Source organism: Lotus japonicus, chromosome 2 (genome assembly GCF_012489685.1).
Source record: "Lotus japonicus ecotype B-129 chromosome 2, LjGifu_v1.2".
In the NCBI taxonomy this organism is placed as follows: Eukaryota; Viridiplantae; Streptophyta; class Magnoliopsida; order Fabales; family Fabaceae; genus Lotus; species Lotus japonicus.
The window spans coordinates 89,895,938-89,916,974 of NC_080042.1; the positions used below are offsets into that span (position 1 = coordinate 89,895,938).

General features: G+C 37.5%; 1 protein-coding gene across 1 annotated transcript; it reads right to left on the reverse strand.

Moving 5' to 3' along the window:
• Positions 1–12,888: 12,888 nt before the first annotated feature.
• LOC130740829 (zeaxanthin epoxidase, chloroplastic-like) lies at positions 12,889–19,510 on the reverse strand. Its single transcript, XM_057593538.1, has 16 exons — positions 18,665–19,510; positions 18,114–18,276; positions 17,925–17,999; positions 17,697–17,797; positions 17,466–17,581; positions 15,619–15,830; positions 15,430–15,521; positions 15,139–15,253; positions 14,931–15,034; positions 14,656–14,701; positions 14,504–14,568; positions 14,311–14,397; positions 13,960–14,014; positions 13,785–13,873; positions 13,609–13,693; positions 12,889–13,209 (listed from the first exon to the last, which is right to left on the reverse strand). Exons 1-16 carry the CDS (start codon positions 19,168–19,170, stop codon positions 13,126–13,128), a joined length of 1,995 nt encoding a protein of 664 aa, XP_057449521.1. The 5' UTR covers positions 19,171–19,510; the 3' UTR covers positions 12,889–13,125.
• Positions 19,511–21,037: the final 1,527 nt, after the last annotated feature.

Here is a 21,037-nt window from a genome sequence, read left to right on the forward strand (position 1 = left end):
GAATGCTTCAAACAAGGTCTCTAATCCTTCAACTTCAACATTATGCTTCACTAGTATATGTGAATTTTGGTTAATAGTAGTGTTCTTAATGCTGTCACATTTTACGGTTTTTGGTGGATTGGTGTTTTCTTAAAATGTCTAGTTAACTTTTGGGGTTATTTAGAATGTTTTGTTAGTTCTATGGATAATGCTGCAAAATTTGAAGTAGTGTATTTTGGTCTTAAAATGTCTAGTTACCTTTTGGGGCTACTTGAAATGTTTTGTTAGTTGTATGGATGATTTTGCAGTATTTGAAAAGTTGTATTAGAATCTACCCTCTTTGTTGGATAATCACCCTAGACAGTTTCTTAGAGCTTACATATATAATGACAATGAATCACTCTTGAAAATATTGTGTACCAGTGAAAATGAGATGGAAGTACTATAGAATGGCAACATTACTCTTATTCAGTTTCCTTTCCAGAATCACTCTTGAATCAGTAACTGAATAATTTTGTTCTAAAAACAACTATCCCAGTGTAGCATGTTCTGATACTGATGATTGGTATTGATTGGTATTGTTGTTTATACCCTGCTCGGCTGCTCTTGTAGAATGTTAAATTTGGCAGTTACTTTAATTTTTGTGGGGTGCAACTTTATCTGAAACTTTGTAGAGAAAATTTTATACTTGCTGTACAACTTGTGTCCCTTCGTTTTCTGGGCAGATATTGTAACTTTAACAGGATAAGAAGCATGTAAATAATTTTGATGCTCATAAACCATGAGTAATGCACAACATCTGAAGCAAAACTTACTTATTTTATGGCAGGAACAACATTTTAACTAATATTAAGATGTTTATGTAAGGTTGGAGAGCCATTAATACATGTTTTGGATCAATGAGAATGAATATAGTAGGTTCACACTTTTTCACAGGTTATTTGAACAAAAGTAGAGTAAGTAGGCTTAATCACATAGATACAACTTTGACCCTGCACTAAAAGAATGTAGATTTACAAGGCAGATTCACACTAAGAAAGTATTAGTAACAGTTTATTTTTAAAGGTTCCAATTGATTCTTTATTTTTCGGGAACATGAATTAAGGAAGACACTCAGATTGAAGTAAGTCAGCAGTCACATATTAATAGGTTGATTTAGGATATGCACAAAATTTTCTTCTTCTACTTATTTTATGCATAAGGACAATAAATACATGTCAAATATGCAGTCTTTGCTAGTGTTTTAACTTTGTGAAACCTTCAAAAGGCAAACTTTGTGGCATGATTTTGAAGACTTGGAAAAATTTCTAATTCAACTCATGATAAATTGTCTTGCCACTGGTAAAGGTATTTTAATTGAGCTGCCTGTAGAATTTTCTTGATGCTCACTCCTCGAATCACATTATCATATTAGAAAATGGACTGATAGGCATAGTAAGATTACAATAATTTGAACATAAAAAAAACTGAATGCCTTCTCAACATTTTCCCCTTTATTTCAGAATATATTGCATAGAAATTATAACATCAGAATCCATGACATACCTTGTCTGTGAGCCTGCAACATAGTGGTCTACCTTCAAGTTTGGTGCTTGAAAAGTAGATCATTTATATGTTTTAGTTAAATGATTGAAGAAATTTCAAACTATGTTTCCCTTCAACATCTCATCCTTATTGAAGTAATCCATTGGATCAGATTTCTAACATGCATATTGAATAAGAGGGACTACAGTAGGAATACCTCAAGGTATGTCAGCAGCAATAATTCATGATAAGTTATATATACAGCAAAGAAATGTGGAGATTCATCATTAAGACTCAATTCAACATCAAAGGCATCATCTAGTCAATAGAAAACCTTCCTCCAACTCTTCCAGGATGTGGCACCCTAAACTTGGTCAAAAAATGCAAACATGAATTTGCATGAATGGTTACCTCTTTAAGGATGAATCAATGTCAATTGGAAGTGTCTCCTTCGCTTTGTTCTCACATATTTCTTCAAGCATAATAGAATATTTGCATGAATGGTTACCTCTTTAAGGATGAATCAATGTCAATTGGAGAGCCTTATACTTTGTTGCCCTGCTCTAACCAACTCCAATACAAGCTGATAACCGATAAGCTAATCAAATAGTTGGAACAATTTAACTCTCTTCATGTTTTTTTGTTATGTTAGTGGTGAATCATGAATATAATTTTTTTTATAGGCAAAGGTTACCAACTCTTATGTCTCTTAGCTCTTACGTACCACTTGATCTAACCATCGGGGATTGGTGAATTATGAATATGTTTAATAAATATAAATAAACTTACCATATATAAGTAAGTATAATCAGTAAGTGTTCGTTTGAGTCATACCGTTTCACGTGCCTTGGACTAGGGCGAAATCCTTTCACCCTAAATTTTTAATAAAAGATAAAGTGTTAGTCTAATAATATAGTAAGTAAGTTGGATTCATATCACAATTTGAATTCCGAAAATGACATTTGTTGGAGTAATTGGTTCTTAAACGAGTGAGGACTATGTTAAAGAAAGAAATAACTTTGTCATATATATATCTAGTAACAAAATTGTTTCTTCTTCCATGGCAACTACCAACTCTAGCTATGAGGTTGCCACAACCCCTCAAATATTTTCAGCACTCGTTCCTTCCCACTTATTTTCCAGAACCTATTTTGTAGTGTCTATCTACTCTTCTCAAAATAAACATCATTAATTATATAATTTTCTTTCCATAAATGAAAAAATAACCATTCACATGTTACGTCAAGATATTAATTTCAATATATATCCCATTTTTTATTAAGGAGGAAGATCCATATATACCTCCATTTAATAACATTTTTGAAATTATTGAACAAATTATTACAGTATCTCTTTCACATTTCATCTCTTTTGACTAACCTATTTATTTTCTCAGTCAGGCAAATACTTGAAAGATTTCTTTTAGAATGATATATTTTTAAAAGCGGAAATGTTTGAAACCAAAAATACAAGCAGTAAATATCTTTATTTTTTACTTTCAAAAAAATATCTTTATTTTTTACATTTGGAAGACAAAATATCTTTATTTTGATATGTTAGGTTTAAAAATTGAAAACAGTCTCCAAAAAACAGCTAGTACCAATCGGATTTTTTTATTCTGTTTTTTTTTTTGAAACATTTTATTCTGTTTTTGAAATCTAAAAAATTATTTTAGGTAAGAGCAATATAAAAGGCCCTCAGTGCCGTGTTTACCAAGTTCATTTTCCTTATAAGGGTTGAAGATTTTAACCTACTGGCTACTGTCAAAGTCTACCAACGTTTTCCAGGACACACACAGAGAGAATGGTGAGAAACATTTCCAGATTTTCATGTATCCGAATCATTACCAAGCCCCAGACCCCTATCAAGATCCGGAACCCCGTGCGGCCGTCCGTACCCATTTGCCATCCATTCTCGGATTCCATCATGTCTGCTTGGTTGCCGGAACAAATCAAGCTTCCAGTGATCGAAAAATATGACGGCTTATCTGTTGTACCATCTCCTTTGTTTGACCCTTTATCTGGCCCAACATTATCATCATCAACAGATGCTAAAAGGCACCTTGCCAAGTTCAAAGCCGACATGTTGTTCTATGGAAACATAGTCACTGACCCCATCATGTGCAGGGCCTTCCCCACAACCCTCACTGGTGAACCCCTTTGCTGGTTCTTTACGCTGCCTCCCAAATCCATCCACAACTTTTCTGAACTCTCCAAAAAATTCTTGGACGCCAATTCATTCCAAGAATTTATCAGCTTCTAATGTTAGGATTATTTTACTTGCTAGTGTGTTTTTAAAGTCCTATCCTTTAAGGATTCTTGTCATTTTCCTCATATTTGTAGCTATTAGTTTTTGTTTCTGAACTTCTACATGGGGTTGTGAACAATTTCTTTCTCCCTAATTCTCTGTTTCTCTACAATTTCTATTTCTATTCTTTCTACCATTTACCATACCAATTGATACCATGCGTTATATTTAACATGAGGACTAATTTTGAAAATGTGTTGTATGTAGTATTAAATTCTTATAGAAAATTTAAGAACCGTTCAGAGACAATCCTGTTCGAATCAGAAATATCCACATCATTATGAGGTTAAAGTTTTTGCTGTCTACAAGACTCGAACCCGAGACATTATTTATAGGAAAATAGGAATTTAAACATGTCTCACTTCAATCAACAAGACATTAAAAAAAATAAACAAAATGGGTATTATTAGTAATTTAGGATTCTGCAAAAAGTAAAAAAAAAATACCGGAAAAGTTTGCCCAACTACAGCTCCCAAATGATAAACTAGCGGTTACCTCCTCATTCAACAATGATATATACACACCTCATGTTTTAAACACTTCATTTCCACCTATTTTTATTTCTATCTCTCTCCTCTTAACATCTATCATATCTCATATTTTCTCTCTCTTACTTTTTCTTTTCTTTCTATTTCTCTCCTCCTCCACCTCTCTCCACCTCATTTTAGAAGTGTGAACATAACATTATTCCTCCTTCATTGGCTCTCATTAATCTACCATTAACACCCTAAAGCACTTTGACCAAAAAAAAAACACCCTAAAGCACAATGTTTGGTGCAGTAAGATATTTGTGAAACCTATGCAGTTAGCAAATCAGAGTCGTTGGATAAAGATTCGGTCACTCTGATTTGATTTCAAAACATGAACTTAGAATCTGAGCCGCAAGATCTTTCACCAACCACTACGATCTTTACACACTATACTTTACTTACTTTACCAATTTTCATTGTACCAAAATCCTGGTCCCCCTTTCTTCCTATAAAGGGTTTAGGATTTTAACCTAGAAAGGTGTGAAAACTGAGAGCAACTCCAACGCTGGTTTCTTAGTCCAGCTGGAGTTGCTAAGAAATCAAGGGACAGTTTCTTTTGCATTGGAGCAGTTTCTTAATGGTTTCTTAATTCTCTGAACAGTGCCCAGAGTTCCTTCCACAAGGAACTATGCTTTTGGTTTCTTAGCATTAAAAAAATATTATTTTCTCTCACCAAAACCCAACTGATTTCAGTGGGAAAACAACAGGATGAAGATGAAGGCTAGAAGATGATCAAATTGAATAGAAAACATAACACAAATATGCAGAACAGAAGAAGACATGAAATTGAAAAAAAAATTATTATTAATTTTTTCAATATTACAGAACAGACCCAGAGAAAAAAAATTTGGCTTAATTGCACTTTTGGTCCCTTATGTATCATGGTTGTGCAATTTAACTCCCCATTGTTTAAAACGAGTGATTTTAATCCCACTAGTTTTAATTTGTGAAAATTAGGTCCCTCCGTCAATTTACTGTCAAATTGCTAACGGAAATTGCTGATTTGGAATATTTATTAATATTTTACTAAATTTTTTACCACTTCAGCATTTCTTTTTCTTATAATTTTTCCATGTCACGTTGATCTTCCCTTCATCTTCTTCAACCTGTGAAAGCCCCAATCCCAACCCCAAATCCTCCTCCTCTCTGCCTTCTTTAACACCGCCTCCCTAAACTAGAAACCCTCAACCGGTCTCACCGTATGACTACCATGGTTTTTAACCCTAACCTCATTTTCCCCCTCAGTTCTCATCCACTGTTCTTCTTCCCCACACCATCCAACCCAAGCCAAAAACCCAGAAATAGCAGAGAGTGAAGACAGAATCAGAAAAGAAGAAATGAAAGAGATGCATGTAGAGATTCTGAGGAAACAAAAATTGAAAGGCAATTCAAGTTTCAGAAACGGAGACCCACCATCGTCCAGACCCAAACCCCCATTTTCTTGGTGGAGAATGAATATCCTGGTTCCAGTACCAGTGAAAAGCAGGTAGCACAACATTAAAATCAGCATGGAGGACAAATCCCCATCGAAGCCACGACGGTGGTGAGAGGGGTGAAGCTGTTGGAGAGGGAGAAAGAAGCGGTGGAGAGAGAGAGAGCGATGGCAGAGATGGTGGTGAGAGATCGATGGTAGAATGTTGGCTTCTCCCTCGCCGCCAGCACCTTCCTCTGGCGCTCAGATCCAACTGCGGACCCATGTCGAGGGCTTTCTTGGCCCACGCGGCGGTGGTGTCCGGGACGCGGAGGGTCACCGCTGTGCCTGAAGTAGCGAGGGCGTGGAGGCAGGGGAGGGCTTCGGAGATTCCTCCGTAGCCGGAGAGGCCCACGATCTCGGCGAGAGTGGAGGAGAACGAGAGGAGGAAGAGGCCGCAGAGGGTCTCGCCGGAGCGGAGGCAGGACTTGAGGTTGAGAGGGGAGGCTGCGGAGGTTGCGGCGGAGGTTGTGGTGAGGAAGCGAAGATCGATCTGTGAGAGAGACTGATTTCACGTTCTGCATTTTGGCAGTAATTGTTTTTATTTATTTAATTTTCTGTTTTATTTATTTAGTGATGTGGCATCCCATGGGCAAATCTCTCAAACCCATGTCATTTAATTAGTGACACATAGGCTAACTCTGTTAGCAATTTAACAGTAAACTGACGGAGGGACCTAATTTTCACAAATTAAAACTAGTGGGATTAAAATTGCTCGTTTTAAACATTGGGGAGTTAAATCGCACAATCACGATACATCAGGGATTAAAAGTGCAATTAAGCCAAGCCAAAAAAATACAAGCAATGAAGCTCCAATCTTGCAGTGCATGTGCCAAAAGGGACCTCATTTCCTCCGATCTGGTGAAGTGGCCGGTTTGGGGCGGATCGAGGCTCTATAGTGGCGGTGGTGGTTGTTTGGTGGCCGGGGGTGACTGCATGTAGTTGTTTGGTGGCGGTGGTTGTTGTTTGGAGGCCGTTGGAGAGTGTGCGTGGTTGTATGGTGGCGGTGGTGGTTGTTTGAGTGAGAGCGAGAGGAGAGAGCGAATATGAGAGGAGAGAGCGAGTGGGTGAGAGAGAGAGAGAGGAGGGAGAGGGGTGGAGATGGCCGGAGAAGGGTATCGCCGGAGATTGCAGAGGAAGAAGAGAAAGCGAGAGAGGAAGGTGAGACTTGTTGACGGCTAGGGTTTGAAGTAAGGAAATAAGGAAAGATTATATAGATGGTGGCCGGTTCAACTGGTCATCCAACCGTTAGGACCGGCTCTGGACCGATTATGACCGGTCGGAGCCAGTTTTTTTTGCCATATGGGCCTTTTTTTTTTACCTTTTTTATCATTTAGGCTCCTCTGATCAGCCTACTGTTTTTTTTTTACATTAGCCCAATTATTAATAATTAATTATAGAATTAAGGAAATTAAAGAAAAATAATTGAATTTAATTATATTATTCATTTATTATTAAATTTTAAATCTAAATTGGGTGAAAATAAATATTATAAATTTATGTTGTATGGTGTGACAGGTGGGACCCTTCAAATAGTAATTTAAGAAACCATGGGTTGGAGCAAAATCTGCTTGAATTCCTTAGGAATTTCTTAAGTCTGATGTGGCAGTACGGGCCCACATAAATAGTGTAGAATAGTGTGTTAAGAAACCAAATAAGGAATTTGGCATTGGAGTTGCTTTGAGAAGCATCAATGGCTGCCAAAGGTGGCGTTAACGACCATCCATTCTCTGATCTCATCATGCGTTCTGCGTTACCAGAAGGATTCAAGCTTCCGACGATGGAGAAATACGACGGCTTGTCAGACGCGGAGGAGCACCTCGCCGTGTTCAACGCCCACATGCTGTTCTACGGCGACATAGCCACCGACACTCTCAAGTGCAGAGCCTTCCCCACCACGCTGACGAAGTTCGCCATTCGCTGGTTCTTCACCTTGCCTGCGAACTCCATCAACAGCTTCTCCGACCTCTCCACCAAATTCCTCGAACGCCACGCATTGACCATATCTGTACAGAAATCTTCCCGCGCAATCCGTGAATTCCTGCAAGGACCCCACGAATCTCTCAGGGATTACATCAACAGGTTCAATCAGGTCGCTGTGCAAGTCGATGCTCTCTTCCCCGAACTTTCTATTCATACCATCAAAGAGGGTCTCAATCCAGGGCCTTTCGGCGATTGGCTCGTCATGCGACCACCGCCGAACCTCGTTGAGCTCCAGCGAATTGCGTCCTGTTTTATTAACATGGAGGAGGAAAGAGAGGAAGAACAAGAGCGAGAGCAGACCAAAAGACACTGGTGAATGGAACGTTAGGAGTTGTCAGGTGAGACCAGGAAACCGCCAGTTAACATGTTTACAAGAACAGCCTCAAAATGTTAGGATTAATTTACTTGCTACTGTGTTTTTGAAGTCACTATGTAATTAAGTTTCTAATTGGGCTTGTTAGTTTTCGTTTCTGAACTTCTATAGGCTTTATTATATATATGCCAATGTTATGTTTTCTAATGTGGTTGTTAATTTCCTTTTCTTTCTGCCATTAGTCATACTCATATCACAAAACCTCTTTACATAGAATGTGCTTGAGTGGCATTATGTGATATGTGTAAGTCTATGCTTGTGATTCCACAATTGTTAATGAGTGTTTAGTGGGTGAAAGGAATAACAAATAGGAAGATTTTATTAAGAAGCTCAACATACAAACAAGTTGATGTCTTCGCTTAATCAGTGCTGAAGGAGGCCTAACTCAACCCAAAAGCTAGCTCAAGAGTTAAGGTTTGCACAACCATATATAAGCAATTGCTTGGCCATATCTCTAGCCAATGTGGGACTCTAACACACCCCCTCACGCCCAGTGTAGAACATCTGGAGCGTGGAATGAAACGGGTGGCCCAAATATGGGAGATCTCCACAAATGGATCTAGGATAGGGGCCCAGGCCCATGGTCAAACAACCATCAGCTCTGATACCCTGAAGGAGGCCTAACTCAACCCAAAAGCTAGCTTAAGAGTTAAGGTTTGCACAACCATATATAAGCAATTGCTTGACCACATCTCTAGCCAATGTGGGACTCTAACACACCCCCTCACGCCCAGTGTAGAACATCTGGAGCGTGGAATGAAACGGGTGGCCCAAATATGGGAGGTCTCCACAACAAATGGATCTAGGATAGGGGCCCAGGCCCATGGTCAAACAACCATTGACTCTGATACCATGAAGGAGGCCTAACTCAACCCAAAAGCTAGCTCAAGAGTTAAGGTTTGCACAACCATATATAAGCAATTGCTTGGCCACATCTCTAGCCAATGTGGGACTCTAACACACCCCCTCACGCCCAGTGTAGAACATCTGGAGCGTGGAATGAAACGGGTGGCCCAAATATGGGAGATCTCCACAAATGGATCTAGGATAGGGGCCCAGGCCCATGGTCAAACAACCATCAACTCTGATACCCTGAAGGAGGCCTAACTCAACCCAAAAGCTAGCTTAAGAGTTAAGGTTTGCACAACCATATATAAGCAATTGCTTGGCCACAACTCTAGCCAATGTGGGACTCTAACAAGTGCCACTCGTTATCATTTGCCTTTAGATATCTCAACATCATTTCTATGTTATGCATGCTTTCTTAAACTCTGAAAAGTGAAAATGGTGTCATGAGCAGCATTTTCTGCCTTTTCCCCCTTTCTCCCCATATAATTAAACCAATGTTTCACTATCTGTACTGGCAATTCCTTTTTTTTTGTCAAAATGTATGGAATAAAACTCAAAGGGTTGTCATTGCCAATCAGTACTTACAACATGCGAGAAAGAATCTCTAAGAGCTAAACATAAGAAAATTAAGAGCAAGCATGCATACTTAGCTGAAGCAACAAGTTTAAAACATGATGTAAAAACCCTTTGAGACAAACAAAAGCCCCTCAAACCCAACTTAACAAAGAATCAATTAACTTCTTAGCGGAGAAGATATTATATTACTTTAACCAACGCTTCCTTTCTACAACGACCCAACTTTGCCTGATTTGTAGTGCACCGACGAAGAGGAAGCCTGCGACTTGGCTTCAACGACACCAAGAGGTAATATTAGCAATTTTAAGAACAAGGCGATGATGGAAACTTCTGTCGATTCCAAACAGATAGTAGCAAAGTTGAAAGGGGCGAAGGAAGTAGCGGGTGGTTGGAGCCCATATGGGATGCCAGAGAGAGCTGTGCCCGTGTGTGAAAACCAACGGGGTTGAGACCATGACTGGATCAATGGCCGGAGCTAGAGGTTGTGGTCGGAATTGTTATCACGAACAATGGAGCACAAATCCAACCCACTTTCCTTACAAAACATATCCAACCAAAGGACACCTCCTGCAAACTATAGTGCCACTAGAAAGAGACGAGTAGAATATGGCATCAGGCAAAGGTTGCGGCGTAGCGTCACGACAACAAGTTGAGCTTCTGGATCGCTGAGGCTTTACCAAAGATCTGGATATGACATAAAGGCGCTAAATTTGGAGCTTTGGCACTTTGTGGTGGAAGGCAGTGGAGACAAGGGTGGCAGATCTGGAGGTGGCAATGGCGACGAGATTGGCCAGTGGAGGGAAATGGTGGGGGAGGGTATTGATGGCCAATGAAAGGAGAGAAAACTCAAGCTAAAACAAGAGAAATTCCACCTAATGTGGAAGAAAACTCACTTGATGTGGGAAAAAAAGTTCAAACAAGCAGAAGGAAAATCTCTCTTGTGGAAGAGAAACCCCCAAATGGGGGTTGACGGCGCTGCTCACAATTATGGATCTTTTGCTTAATCTTTTATACACTCGCTGGTTTCTTTCCTCTCCTTCATTTTTAAGGTGGGACCGACCTCTATTTCTTCTCGAGAAAGGAACAAAACAGGAGAAAAGAACATTATTTTGCGTGTTTTTTTCCTTTTCTCTTTCCCACCATCAAACCAAACACACCATTAGCATCTATTTGGTAGACGAGAGTTTGCACAAAGAGAGAAAATACTAAAGAGAGAGGGTGTTACATAGACAAACATTTTCTCCCTGTTTGGTTGAAGAGATTGAAATATCTTGGTGAGGTTCATCTACTTTATGGAGTCTCTTCTAATTACAGAAGAGAAGAGAGTGAGGAAAATTTGTTATTTTGGAGCTTCATCCCTTTATAAAATAAAAATGAGAAATATTATAAATTTTATCAATAATGAAAATTAGTTAAAAAAAAGTAGTGATATTTACAAATTTATTAAAAAATTGTAATAGATAATGACATTTTATATCAATAATTAAAATGAGAGGAAAGACTATATCCACTTTATTCTCTCTCTGATCAGATGTCTTAACTTTGCCTTTTATCTTTATTTGGCATATCGAAAAGGTAATTAAAACAGAGGGTGACGGAATTAAGCTTATCATTCCATTCTCGCCCTTCATCATGTATACTCCGTTTCCAGAACATTTCAAGCCTCCGACATTCCAAACATACGACGGCTTGTCAGATCCACTGGACCACCTCGCCATGTTCCATGCCCGCATGTTGTTCTACGCCGACATACTCAGTGAACCCATCTTATGCAGGACCTTCCCCTCAACCCTCACAAACTCCGCTCTTCGCTGGTTCTTCAACCTGCCTCCATTTTCCATCAACAGCTTCTATGACCTGTCCTGCAAATTCCTCCAACACCACAAAACTTCAAGCACAACCCAACATTACAAGCGAACAAGGGACCAGAATCATCATGATGAGGAGGAGGTGGAAGAGTCGGAGCCAGTGCCAGTGCACAAGACATCCAGAACAACTAGTAAGTCTTGCAGTTGCAGGGGAAAGAGGAATGACACTGACAACATCATCTTCATTCATGATGATGACTTGACTAAAATTCACACTCAAAAGAATGATCCTATTCCTATGGTCATCACAGTTAAAACCATGAACTCAACTGTGCTAAGGGTTTTGATTGACCAGGGGAGTTCAGCTGATATACTCTACTATGATGCATTTGTCAGGCTCGGCCTCAAAGATCCTATGCTGAGACCATTTGCAGGGGCTTTGAGTGGAGAGGAGAAGGGACAAATCAAAGGTTGCATTGATTTGGAGACAACATTTGGTGAAGGAGAACATGCTAAAACTATCAGTGTGGGGTACGTGGTTGTTGATGCTGTTACTGCTTACAACATTATTATTGGGAGGCCTAGTTTGAATAAACTAGGAGCAGGAGTGTCGACCCAACACCTCACCATGAACTACCCTCTACCAAATGGAAAAGTAGGTGTTGTCAGGGCAGACCAGAAGAAGACTGTCACTTAAAGCTAACAATAGCAGCCTCAAATGTTAGATTTAGTTTGCTTGCTAGTGTGTTTTTCCAGTCCCACTCCTTCCCTTGAGTGGCTCTTGATAGTTTTCTGCAAGTGTAATCAAGTTTCTAATTGGGGTTCTTAATTAGTTTTCCGTTCTGAACTTCTATTGGGTTTACTTATGTGATATGCCAATGTTTTGTTTTCATGTGGTTGTTAGCAATTTCTCCCTAATTCTCTTCTCTGTTTCTCTCTTGCATTTCCTTTTCTTTCTGCCATTTGCCATACTCATATATATCACAAATCCTCTATAGAATGTGCTTGAGTGGCATTATGTGATATCTCAACATGCTTTATTAAATCTGAAAATTTTGTCCTGAGCAGAATTTCAAACACACTTAAGAACACATAACATTGGGGATGTCAACACCAACACCAGGTTCTTGGTGAGATGCATGCCATTGCATCTATGATGGTTGTTTTAGCTTTTTTCCCCAAAATGTTTGTTATTTTAGAAATTGAAGACATCCTATCCCATTTTGTTCCATTTATATCCTCATTCAATAATTTTTATCTCAGCTTCCTCTTTTATCTTGACCAACCACCATTCTTCTCTATCTACTAATGAATGTGTATTAGTGTGAACAAGTTGTGAAAACTGGAGGAAAAATATAAATGACCTATCACCAACCCATGATACATTGTACTAGCCATGTAATAACCTGTAATATATTATTTTGCTCAAGCTTTCGAGTAAATAGGCAGAGATTTAAGAGAATAAGAGATACAAAGAGATAAGAGACATGGATTCAATTTTCTTTTATTGGATCAATCTGGAATTATTGAGTTTGTAATTTCATTCTACAAACCATTATCAAAATACCGTGTAACATGACCAGATCCTAGATGATTGACATTGTTGTACATATAATAATAATCTGCACTAGAAGAATGTAGATTTTGGCTATATGTATTTCCAGTTTTTGTGCTGTACAACTATTTCTGTAACTTACAAGACAAGTTTTGACTAATAAAGTATAGTTATACTTGTTGTAAAACTTGTGTCCCTCCCTTTTCAGACACTCTTGCAGCAGCAGATCTTGTCACTTTAACGCGATAAGAAGCCTGCAAATAATTTCAATGCTCAGATACCTTTAGTAATGCATAAGATTTGAAGCAAATTTGATAATTCCAGGCAAGAACATTATAACTAACTACAAGATTTATGCAAGGATGGAAGACCATTAATACATGTTTTGGATAGTTAGAAGGAAAGCCCTGCATTTTATTTCCATACAAGAACATTCACTTATTAACAAGCCCTGCAGTTTCCAGGACTATCACCTGAATTAAAAGGATGATTCAGTGGATGAAAAAATCGTAAAATTATTATAGCAACAAAAATGAGGAAAGGGGAGTGAAAGGTTATTCTTTTCTATTTGGCATGCACCTGTTATAATATAAGATGCAAATGCACAATATGAATCATGACTACTTATGACTTCAATAAGGATCATCTATCACCTTATTAGAACCAAACTCAATCAGATCAGACGGACGGACACGAGCAGGACAATTTGGAGGTACCCGGTTACGCCTTCCTTCATTGCTGAATTCATAAGGAGAAAGAAATTGAATGTACACTCTAAAGAATTTAAACTTGGATAAAAGAGTAGCACCCTGGCATTTATTTTACTTACTCAGTGATCCAGGTGCCATGCTGACTCTGCAAATCAGTCAAGAAGAAGGCTCCATCCTTATAGTTAATTTGAGCATGCATTTGAGAAACCTACAAAAGACAAACTCTGTGGCATGATTTTGAAGACTACTATGAGTGGAAACAGGTCTAATTCAGCTCACGATAAATTTTCTCACCTGGGGCAAAGTTATTGTGATTGAACTGCCTGGATAATCTTCTTGATGCACAGTTCTGCAATCACATTTAACATATCAGAAAATGGATTGAAAGATAAAAGGATAATATTCTGTGGTAATTAAGAATGAACATTACATACTAATTGGTAATCCAATAAGTAAGAACTTTAATTTAAGTAAGAAACATGTCTAAAGACGGCCAAAATCCTATAGGTAAAGTAAGGTTTTCAATAAATTGAATAGTAAAAGAATTCCATACCTTCCCAATAATTTCTTCTTTAAACCAAAATATATTGCATAAAAGTAACATTACAATATTGATTATGGCACTACATTACACTGAAGGCGTACCCGATTATGCAGGGTTTCGTTTCATCATGTCTTAAACATATAGGTTTTGAAAGACCTGCTTCATCTCCACATGGTAATAAGATCCATCTGTAAGTTAAAAAAAGAGAAAGACACATATAAGATCCGTGAATAATTAAATATGTTAGGAAATATGGTAAGGATGATATTCATTCATATCAGGCCACAAACTTACTCTCCAGTAATAGTACGCTCAAGTGCATCATCATCTTCAAACCATGTGTGTAACTGGTCGTTTGCCTTCATAAACAATCAAACACTAATTAGCATCTAGATCATAACAAAATATGACAAACATGAGCAATAAAAGTAATAGTTGAGACATACTTTGTCAGAGAGCCTGCAGCATAATGGTCTACCTTCAAGTTTGGAGCTACAAAAGTAGCATCATTTATTATGCTTTAGTTAAATGATTGAAGAAATTCCAAAATATTTACCAGCATCTCATCCTTAATGGAGTAATCCACTGGCCATATTTTTAACATGTATATAGAAACATAAGAGGACTAGAGTAGGAATACCTCCTGGTTTATCAGCTGCCATAATTCATGATGATAAGTTATATATATATAGAAAAAGAAATGTGGAGTTTCATCATTTACCTATTGCCACCTAAGACCCAATTCAACATCAAAGGCATCATCTTGTCAATAAAAAATCTTCCTCCAACTCTTCCAGGATGTGGCACCCTAAACTTTGTCAAAAACTGCAAAGAGAAAGCAAGCATGAAGTTGTTGTGGACTTGTGGGCAAGAATTTGAAGTATCTCCTTCAATTTATTCTTTATTATCAAAACTCAAGTTCTCAATACCTCTAAAGGCCCAAGACCAACACCAAGATATGGCTTATAGGTGGAAGCCATCAGAGCCGCCATTCGAGCCATTGCATGAATAATGGCAACTCTTAATCTTCTTTCTCTCTCATAGCTAAAGACAACAATGGAAAGGGGGGAAACACAAGCTATCTTGAATCAGTAAAAGGATAAGTAAAAAAGTCATTTGGATCCCATTTACAGTCAGTCTACTTGACCATTTTTCACAAGTATATAGTTCGTAAAATTTCACATGAGAAGATCTTGATTCATATTTGCACCAACTGTTACCTCTTTAAGGAAGAATCAATGTCAATTGGAGAGCTTGATTTTATACTTTGTTCCCATGCATTGTCCAGCTCCAATGCTAGTTGATAACCATCCTGTAATTACAAAAATAAGCTATTCAAATACTACAAAGTTAGAACTTTTATACATTTTTGTTGCCAAGTTACTGGTGAATGTGATAAGTAAATGTACCTCAATAGCCATACATCCTCCTTGCCCCAAATTAGGCTGCATAGCATGTACAGAGTCACCAAGCAAGGTCACACGGCCCTTCCCCCATGTCAATGTCGGCGTCCTGTCATATATATCCCGTCGCAAAATTGCCTCTTCTTCCGTCGCAACTATCAACTCTATCACATTGTCACACCACCCTTTGAATATCTTCAGCACCCTTTCCTTTCTTCCTGCCACATTAATCACAAGTTAATCAACAACAACATAATTTTCCACCCATTAATTAGCCAAGCTCATCCAATTTTTATATTTTCAATTCTAACCCGCCAAATTTCACCAAATTCACCCGCCAAAAATAAACATTTTCCCGCCATCCTAACCCTATAAGAAATGGTTCAGAATTTTAACCCTAGCAAGGTTTCACAGAGAGAGCAAGAGAAACATCAATGGGTGGGAGAACAGTGAATGGCATTCCCCGCCATCCATTCTCGGCGTCCATCATCTCTGCGTCGTTACCAGAAGAATTCAAGCCTCCGACGATCGAAAAGTACGACGGTTTGTCAGATCCACAAGAGCACCTAGCCGCGTTCAACGCCCACATGCTGTTTTACTCCGACATAGTCACCGATCCCCTCATGTGCAGAACCTTCCCCACAACGCTGACGAAATCCGCACTTCGCTGGTTCTTCACCCTGCCTCCGGGCTCCATCAACACTTTCTCCGATCTCTCCGCCCAATTCCTTGAACGGCATGCACTCTGCAAGGCCTTCCCCAAAACTCACCGTGCCCTCCTTGAAGTCCGGCAAAGACACGGCGAGCCTTTGAGGGAGTACTTCAACAGGTTTAATCAGGTCGCTGTGCAAATCGATCGGCTTCCGTTTGATATGGTGAAACGTCGCATGGATGATGGTCTTATTCCAGGCTGTTTCGGCGATTCACTCTACAATGACCGTCCGCAGAACCTCCGTGAGCTCTGGCGAAATGCGGCCTATTATGTGAACATAGAGGAGGAGGGGCAGGATGATGAAGATGAAGATGAAGAACCAGAACAAGTACAAGAAGAAGAAGAGCCAACTAGCAAGCGAAGGAATACACGTTGGTGAATGGAATGGAACCAGTAGTATCAGCCTCTAATGTTAGGATTATTTTACTTGCTACTTGCTAGTGTGTTTTTTGAAGTCCTGTTTTGTTATATCAAGTTTCTATTGGAGCTGTTAGTTTTCGTTTCTGAACTTCTATAGGCTTTATTATATATGCCAATGTTTTGTTTTCTAATGTGGTTGTTAACAATTTCTCCCTAATTCTTTGTTTTTGTCTTGCATTTCCTTTTCTTTTTGCCAATAGTCATACTCATATCACAAATCCTCCAATATTATAGAATGTGCTTGAGTGGCATTTCGTGATATGTCTTTGTATTTCAACAAAAGTGGTTTGTTAATGAGTGTCTGCTAGGGGAAGGAATAAAAGGAATAACAAACAGGAAGTGTTTATTAAGAACCTCAACACTCAAGTGTCTTGGCTTTTTATTCCTCAATCACTGCCACTTGTTATCATTTTGCCTTTAACAAAATACAACCATTAGATAATCTCAACTTCATTACTGTGTTACTCATGCTTTCTTAAACCCTGAAAATGGTGTCATTAGCACTATTTTCTGCCTTATTTTCCCCCTTTTCCACATATCATAAAGTGAATGTTTCACTATCTATACCAGCAATTGCTGAAATTCCTTTCCAGGTATGGAACTTCTGAATCATTTTCTTTATCTTTCATATACTCAAAGCCAGCATCAGTTATGACCTAGAAGCTTAGAACTAAAAAATTCAAATATCATGTCAAATCTCAAGGCATTTAAGAGCACATACCATTAGGGATATCAACACCACCAGGAGGTTCTTGGTGAAATGCATACCATTGCATCTTTCCAGCGCCAACATCTGAGGATACAAAATATTGTTTGTGTCCCAAGAATACTCGGTACCTTCCAGAAGCAAAGTTCAAGTAAGCTTCTCCACATGATTTAAGACATATTAGTATAAAGAGAGACCATAAAATAGACAAATAGGCTTCTAAGACATGACTAGTGTCCACCTTACCCAACGGATTCAATGTCAGCCGGCACGAAATCTGCAATACCTGTATAACAAGTATAGCCAGAGTAAATAGCTTCTGATTCCCCGAATAACTTTTTCCTCACCTATTCACAAAATAATACAGCATAAGATTATGTTAAGGTGCAGAAAATCTATGCTTTACGTTTGGTTGTTACTAGGAAAATTATTTGATGAACAAAAAGCTCAGAATCAAAGAAAATTTAGTAAGACCTTTGACCATATCCCATCTGCTCCAACCAAGAGATCTCCATCATATTTCTGACCATTCTCCAGCTCCACTGTTACCTGCAATTGTGGAATGTGTGATAACACAAGTTAAGTAGTAAAGCAACCGATATTCTGTCAATGCATTTTCTTGAAGAAAGAAAGAGAAGCCCTAAAAAAGCTTTCCTTAATTACCTTATTCCCATGATCAATGAAATCAACAACATTACTGCCATTCAAAATGACATCTTCCCCAACTGCACAAGCAAGAATTTCTTGTAAAGCCATCCTGCTAACAACTCTTGTGACTGGAAGACCGCGTTCTGCTGCCGGAGTGAATGTATCAAACTTGATGTACCTTGATAACCACACAATATATCAATTCATGGAAGAACATGCTGAAATTTCTCAAAATAAACTGCAGATAATATCTTCAGTGGTCCATATATAATATTAAGGAAGTATGATTCTTGTTTGAAAAAGAAATGCTGAGTTACATTAACTGAACTCCCTTGGCCTATAGCTAGAACCTGTTTTCTTATTGTTGCAAGCATTTATCAATATTACAGACAAGGGATATACCCATCAAGTGAGGTTTCTTATCATTAATCAGTTACTTTTGCTTGCAAATACTTCGATTCTACTACATCATAAACTAAACCAATCAGTAGCTCATTCCAAAAGAGAAAGACTTAGAAGTAAAGAAAGAACCTTAAATACCAGATATGACATGAGCTTTAACTCACCAAGATCCAGAAACCCCATCCACAAGCCCATTGATTCTATCACCAGTGATGCAACCAACTCTCATAACTTCATCAGCAACCTTCAAATCTATAGCTTCCAAAGCAGCCAGAGCATTGCTCTGTATCTGAATTGGACCCCTGTACTTCCCCTCCCCTCTTATAGCACTCATATCCTTCTCAAACACCACCACCTCAAACCCTTTTCTTTTCGCAGCCAGAGCAAAAACCAAGCCTCCAATTCCTCCACCAGCCACAAGTATCCGAAGGTTCTTCTTCTTAGGACTTCGATCCCCACCATTGTGATCCGCAGTTTGAGTTGACTTTGAAGTAGAAGGTGGTGTCTCAGCCAGTATTGTTGCTTTTACCGGCTTCAGTTTCTTCCTCTGCTTGATTGCTCTGCTTCCATGGTCGAAACAAGGTGAAATATACAGGGGAAGTGAGCAGTGTTTTCTTGAGAAAGCTGCAGCTGAAGGATTGAGAGAGTTGTAAGACAAGGTAGAAGCCATTGTTGGTGGTGGCTGTCGAAGAAAACTGAATCTATGCTGCAATATATAGAAGTGAAGTGACAAGTGCGTGTGCTTTGTGCAATGTTAGATCATGGGTTGTGGATGAAGAAGAGTCGGCAATGCATGAATATGAATATAACTATATACTTTTTTGGTGAGAAAAGTAATTATATTAATAATAATGGAAGCACGCACTAAGAAGAAGGGAAAACAAAGCAGAGGAAATGGTGGAGGACTTGGGAGAAATTGACAGAGAAGAAAAAAAGTGGTGTGTGAATCAGCAATGAATATGATGGAGAAGGTAAAGCCATGTGAAACTCTATTGGTGAACTTAGTGGCTATTGGTCAAGTTCCTATGTTGCACATGAATTATGGTGTAGGTGGCGCAATCCTATAAGCTCACTCACATACAATAATCTGGCACTCCACTGGATTGCAACCGACCCTTTGGATAAAATATTCAGGTATTGGTCAAGTTCGAGTAATGATATATACACACCTCATTTTTAAAACACTTCATTTCCACCTCTTTTTGTTTCTATCTCTCTCCTCTTACCATCTATCACATCTCATACTTTCTCTCTCTTACTTTTTCTTTTCTTCCTATCTCTCTCATCATTCCACCTCTCACACCTCAAACGAGAGGTGTGTGAGTAACATTATTCGGTCAAGTTCCTATTGACATGCGATTTTGTTTTTGTTTTTGCATGTGTTAACCCAGGAAAATGCGGTGACTTTCCAAGGATTTGGTGTTGTTATCTCACTCTTAAGGAGATCTCATTTGTCTACCTTTCTCAAGTAGCATAAGGAATCTAATTAACAATAAATAGCTCAAATCTATCTATATATATATAAAGGAGACTTGAAGTTTTGCATGTATTAAATGCATTAAACCATAAAGCTCTAATACATTTACATTAAATACATTAAAAAGTAAAAAAAATAAAATTAAATATATTAAAAACTGAAAAATATTTATATAATAAAAACTACTCAACTACTTATATTAAATAACAACATTCGTAAACTTAAAATTGACTTGAGATTTGTATTTGAAAAATATTAAAAATTAAAATTAATAATAAATAATATTTATTGATAATTGATTTATATAAAATACATTTAAATCTATCTATCTTTTATATATATATATATGTGTGTGTGTGTGTGTGTGTGTGTTTGTGTGTGTAAAGGACACTTGACTTTTAGGATTAATTTATATATCTATGTAAAGCACACTTGAACTTTTGTATAAATTGTTTTACCTTTGCATGAAATACATTAGATAATTAAATAAAAAACTAAAAAAAACTACATCTACTTTATTATTAATTATATTAATTAATAATTGTTAAACTTTTCAATTTCCCATATTTTAAAATAATTTTTATTATTTATTAAATTTTTATTATCAATTATAACTTGAGTACATATTTTTAATAATAATAATTTAAATTGACTACTTTTACATTAATTAGAATATATAGTAAAAATAAATTTTATATTTATAACTATTTGTAAAAAAATTCAAATTCGTATATGTTAAAATTAAAATAATAATTTTAATTTTAATTATTAATCATAAGTTGATGAATTTTAAAAATTAACTAATAAAACTTATTAATCTTTTTACGTATAAATATCAAATTAAATACTAAAGTTATATTTCATGTTCATATATATATATATATATATATATATATATATATATATATATATATATATATATATAACAGAATATTTGACTTGAGTTCTACATTACTGGAAAGATTAATTGATTTTTTTTCATTTTCATTTCAATTAATCATCAACCTAAGGTTAGCATGTATTTTGCTTTTTATTTGACCAGACTCTAAGTTAGCATGTA

Excerpts from the sequence above, each read along its gene's own strand:
- LOC130740829 (XM_057593538.1), bottom strand. The coding sequence starts at position 19,170 with ATGGCTTCTACCTTGTCTTACAACTCTCTCAATCCTTCAGCTGCAGCT. Across the intron at positions 18,000-18,113 it reads TCATTGATCATGGGAATAAG|GTAACAGTGGAGCTGGAGAA; the intron begins GTAATTAAGGAA and ends CCACAATTGCAG. Across the intron at positions 14,569-14,655 it reads GCTGCAGGCTCTCTGACAAA|GCAAACGACCAGTTACACAC; the intron begins GTATGTCTCAAC and ends TTGTTTATGAAG.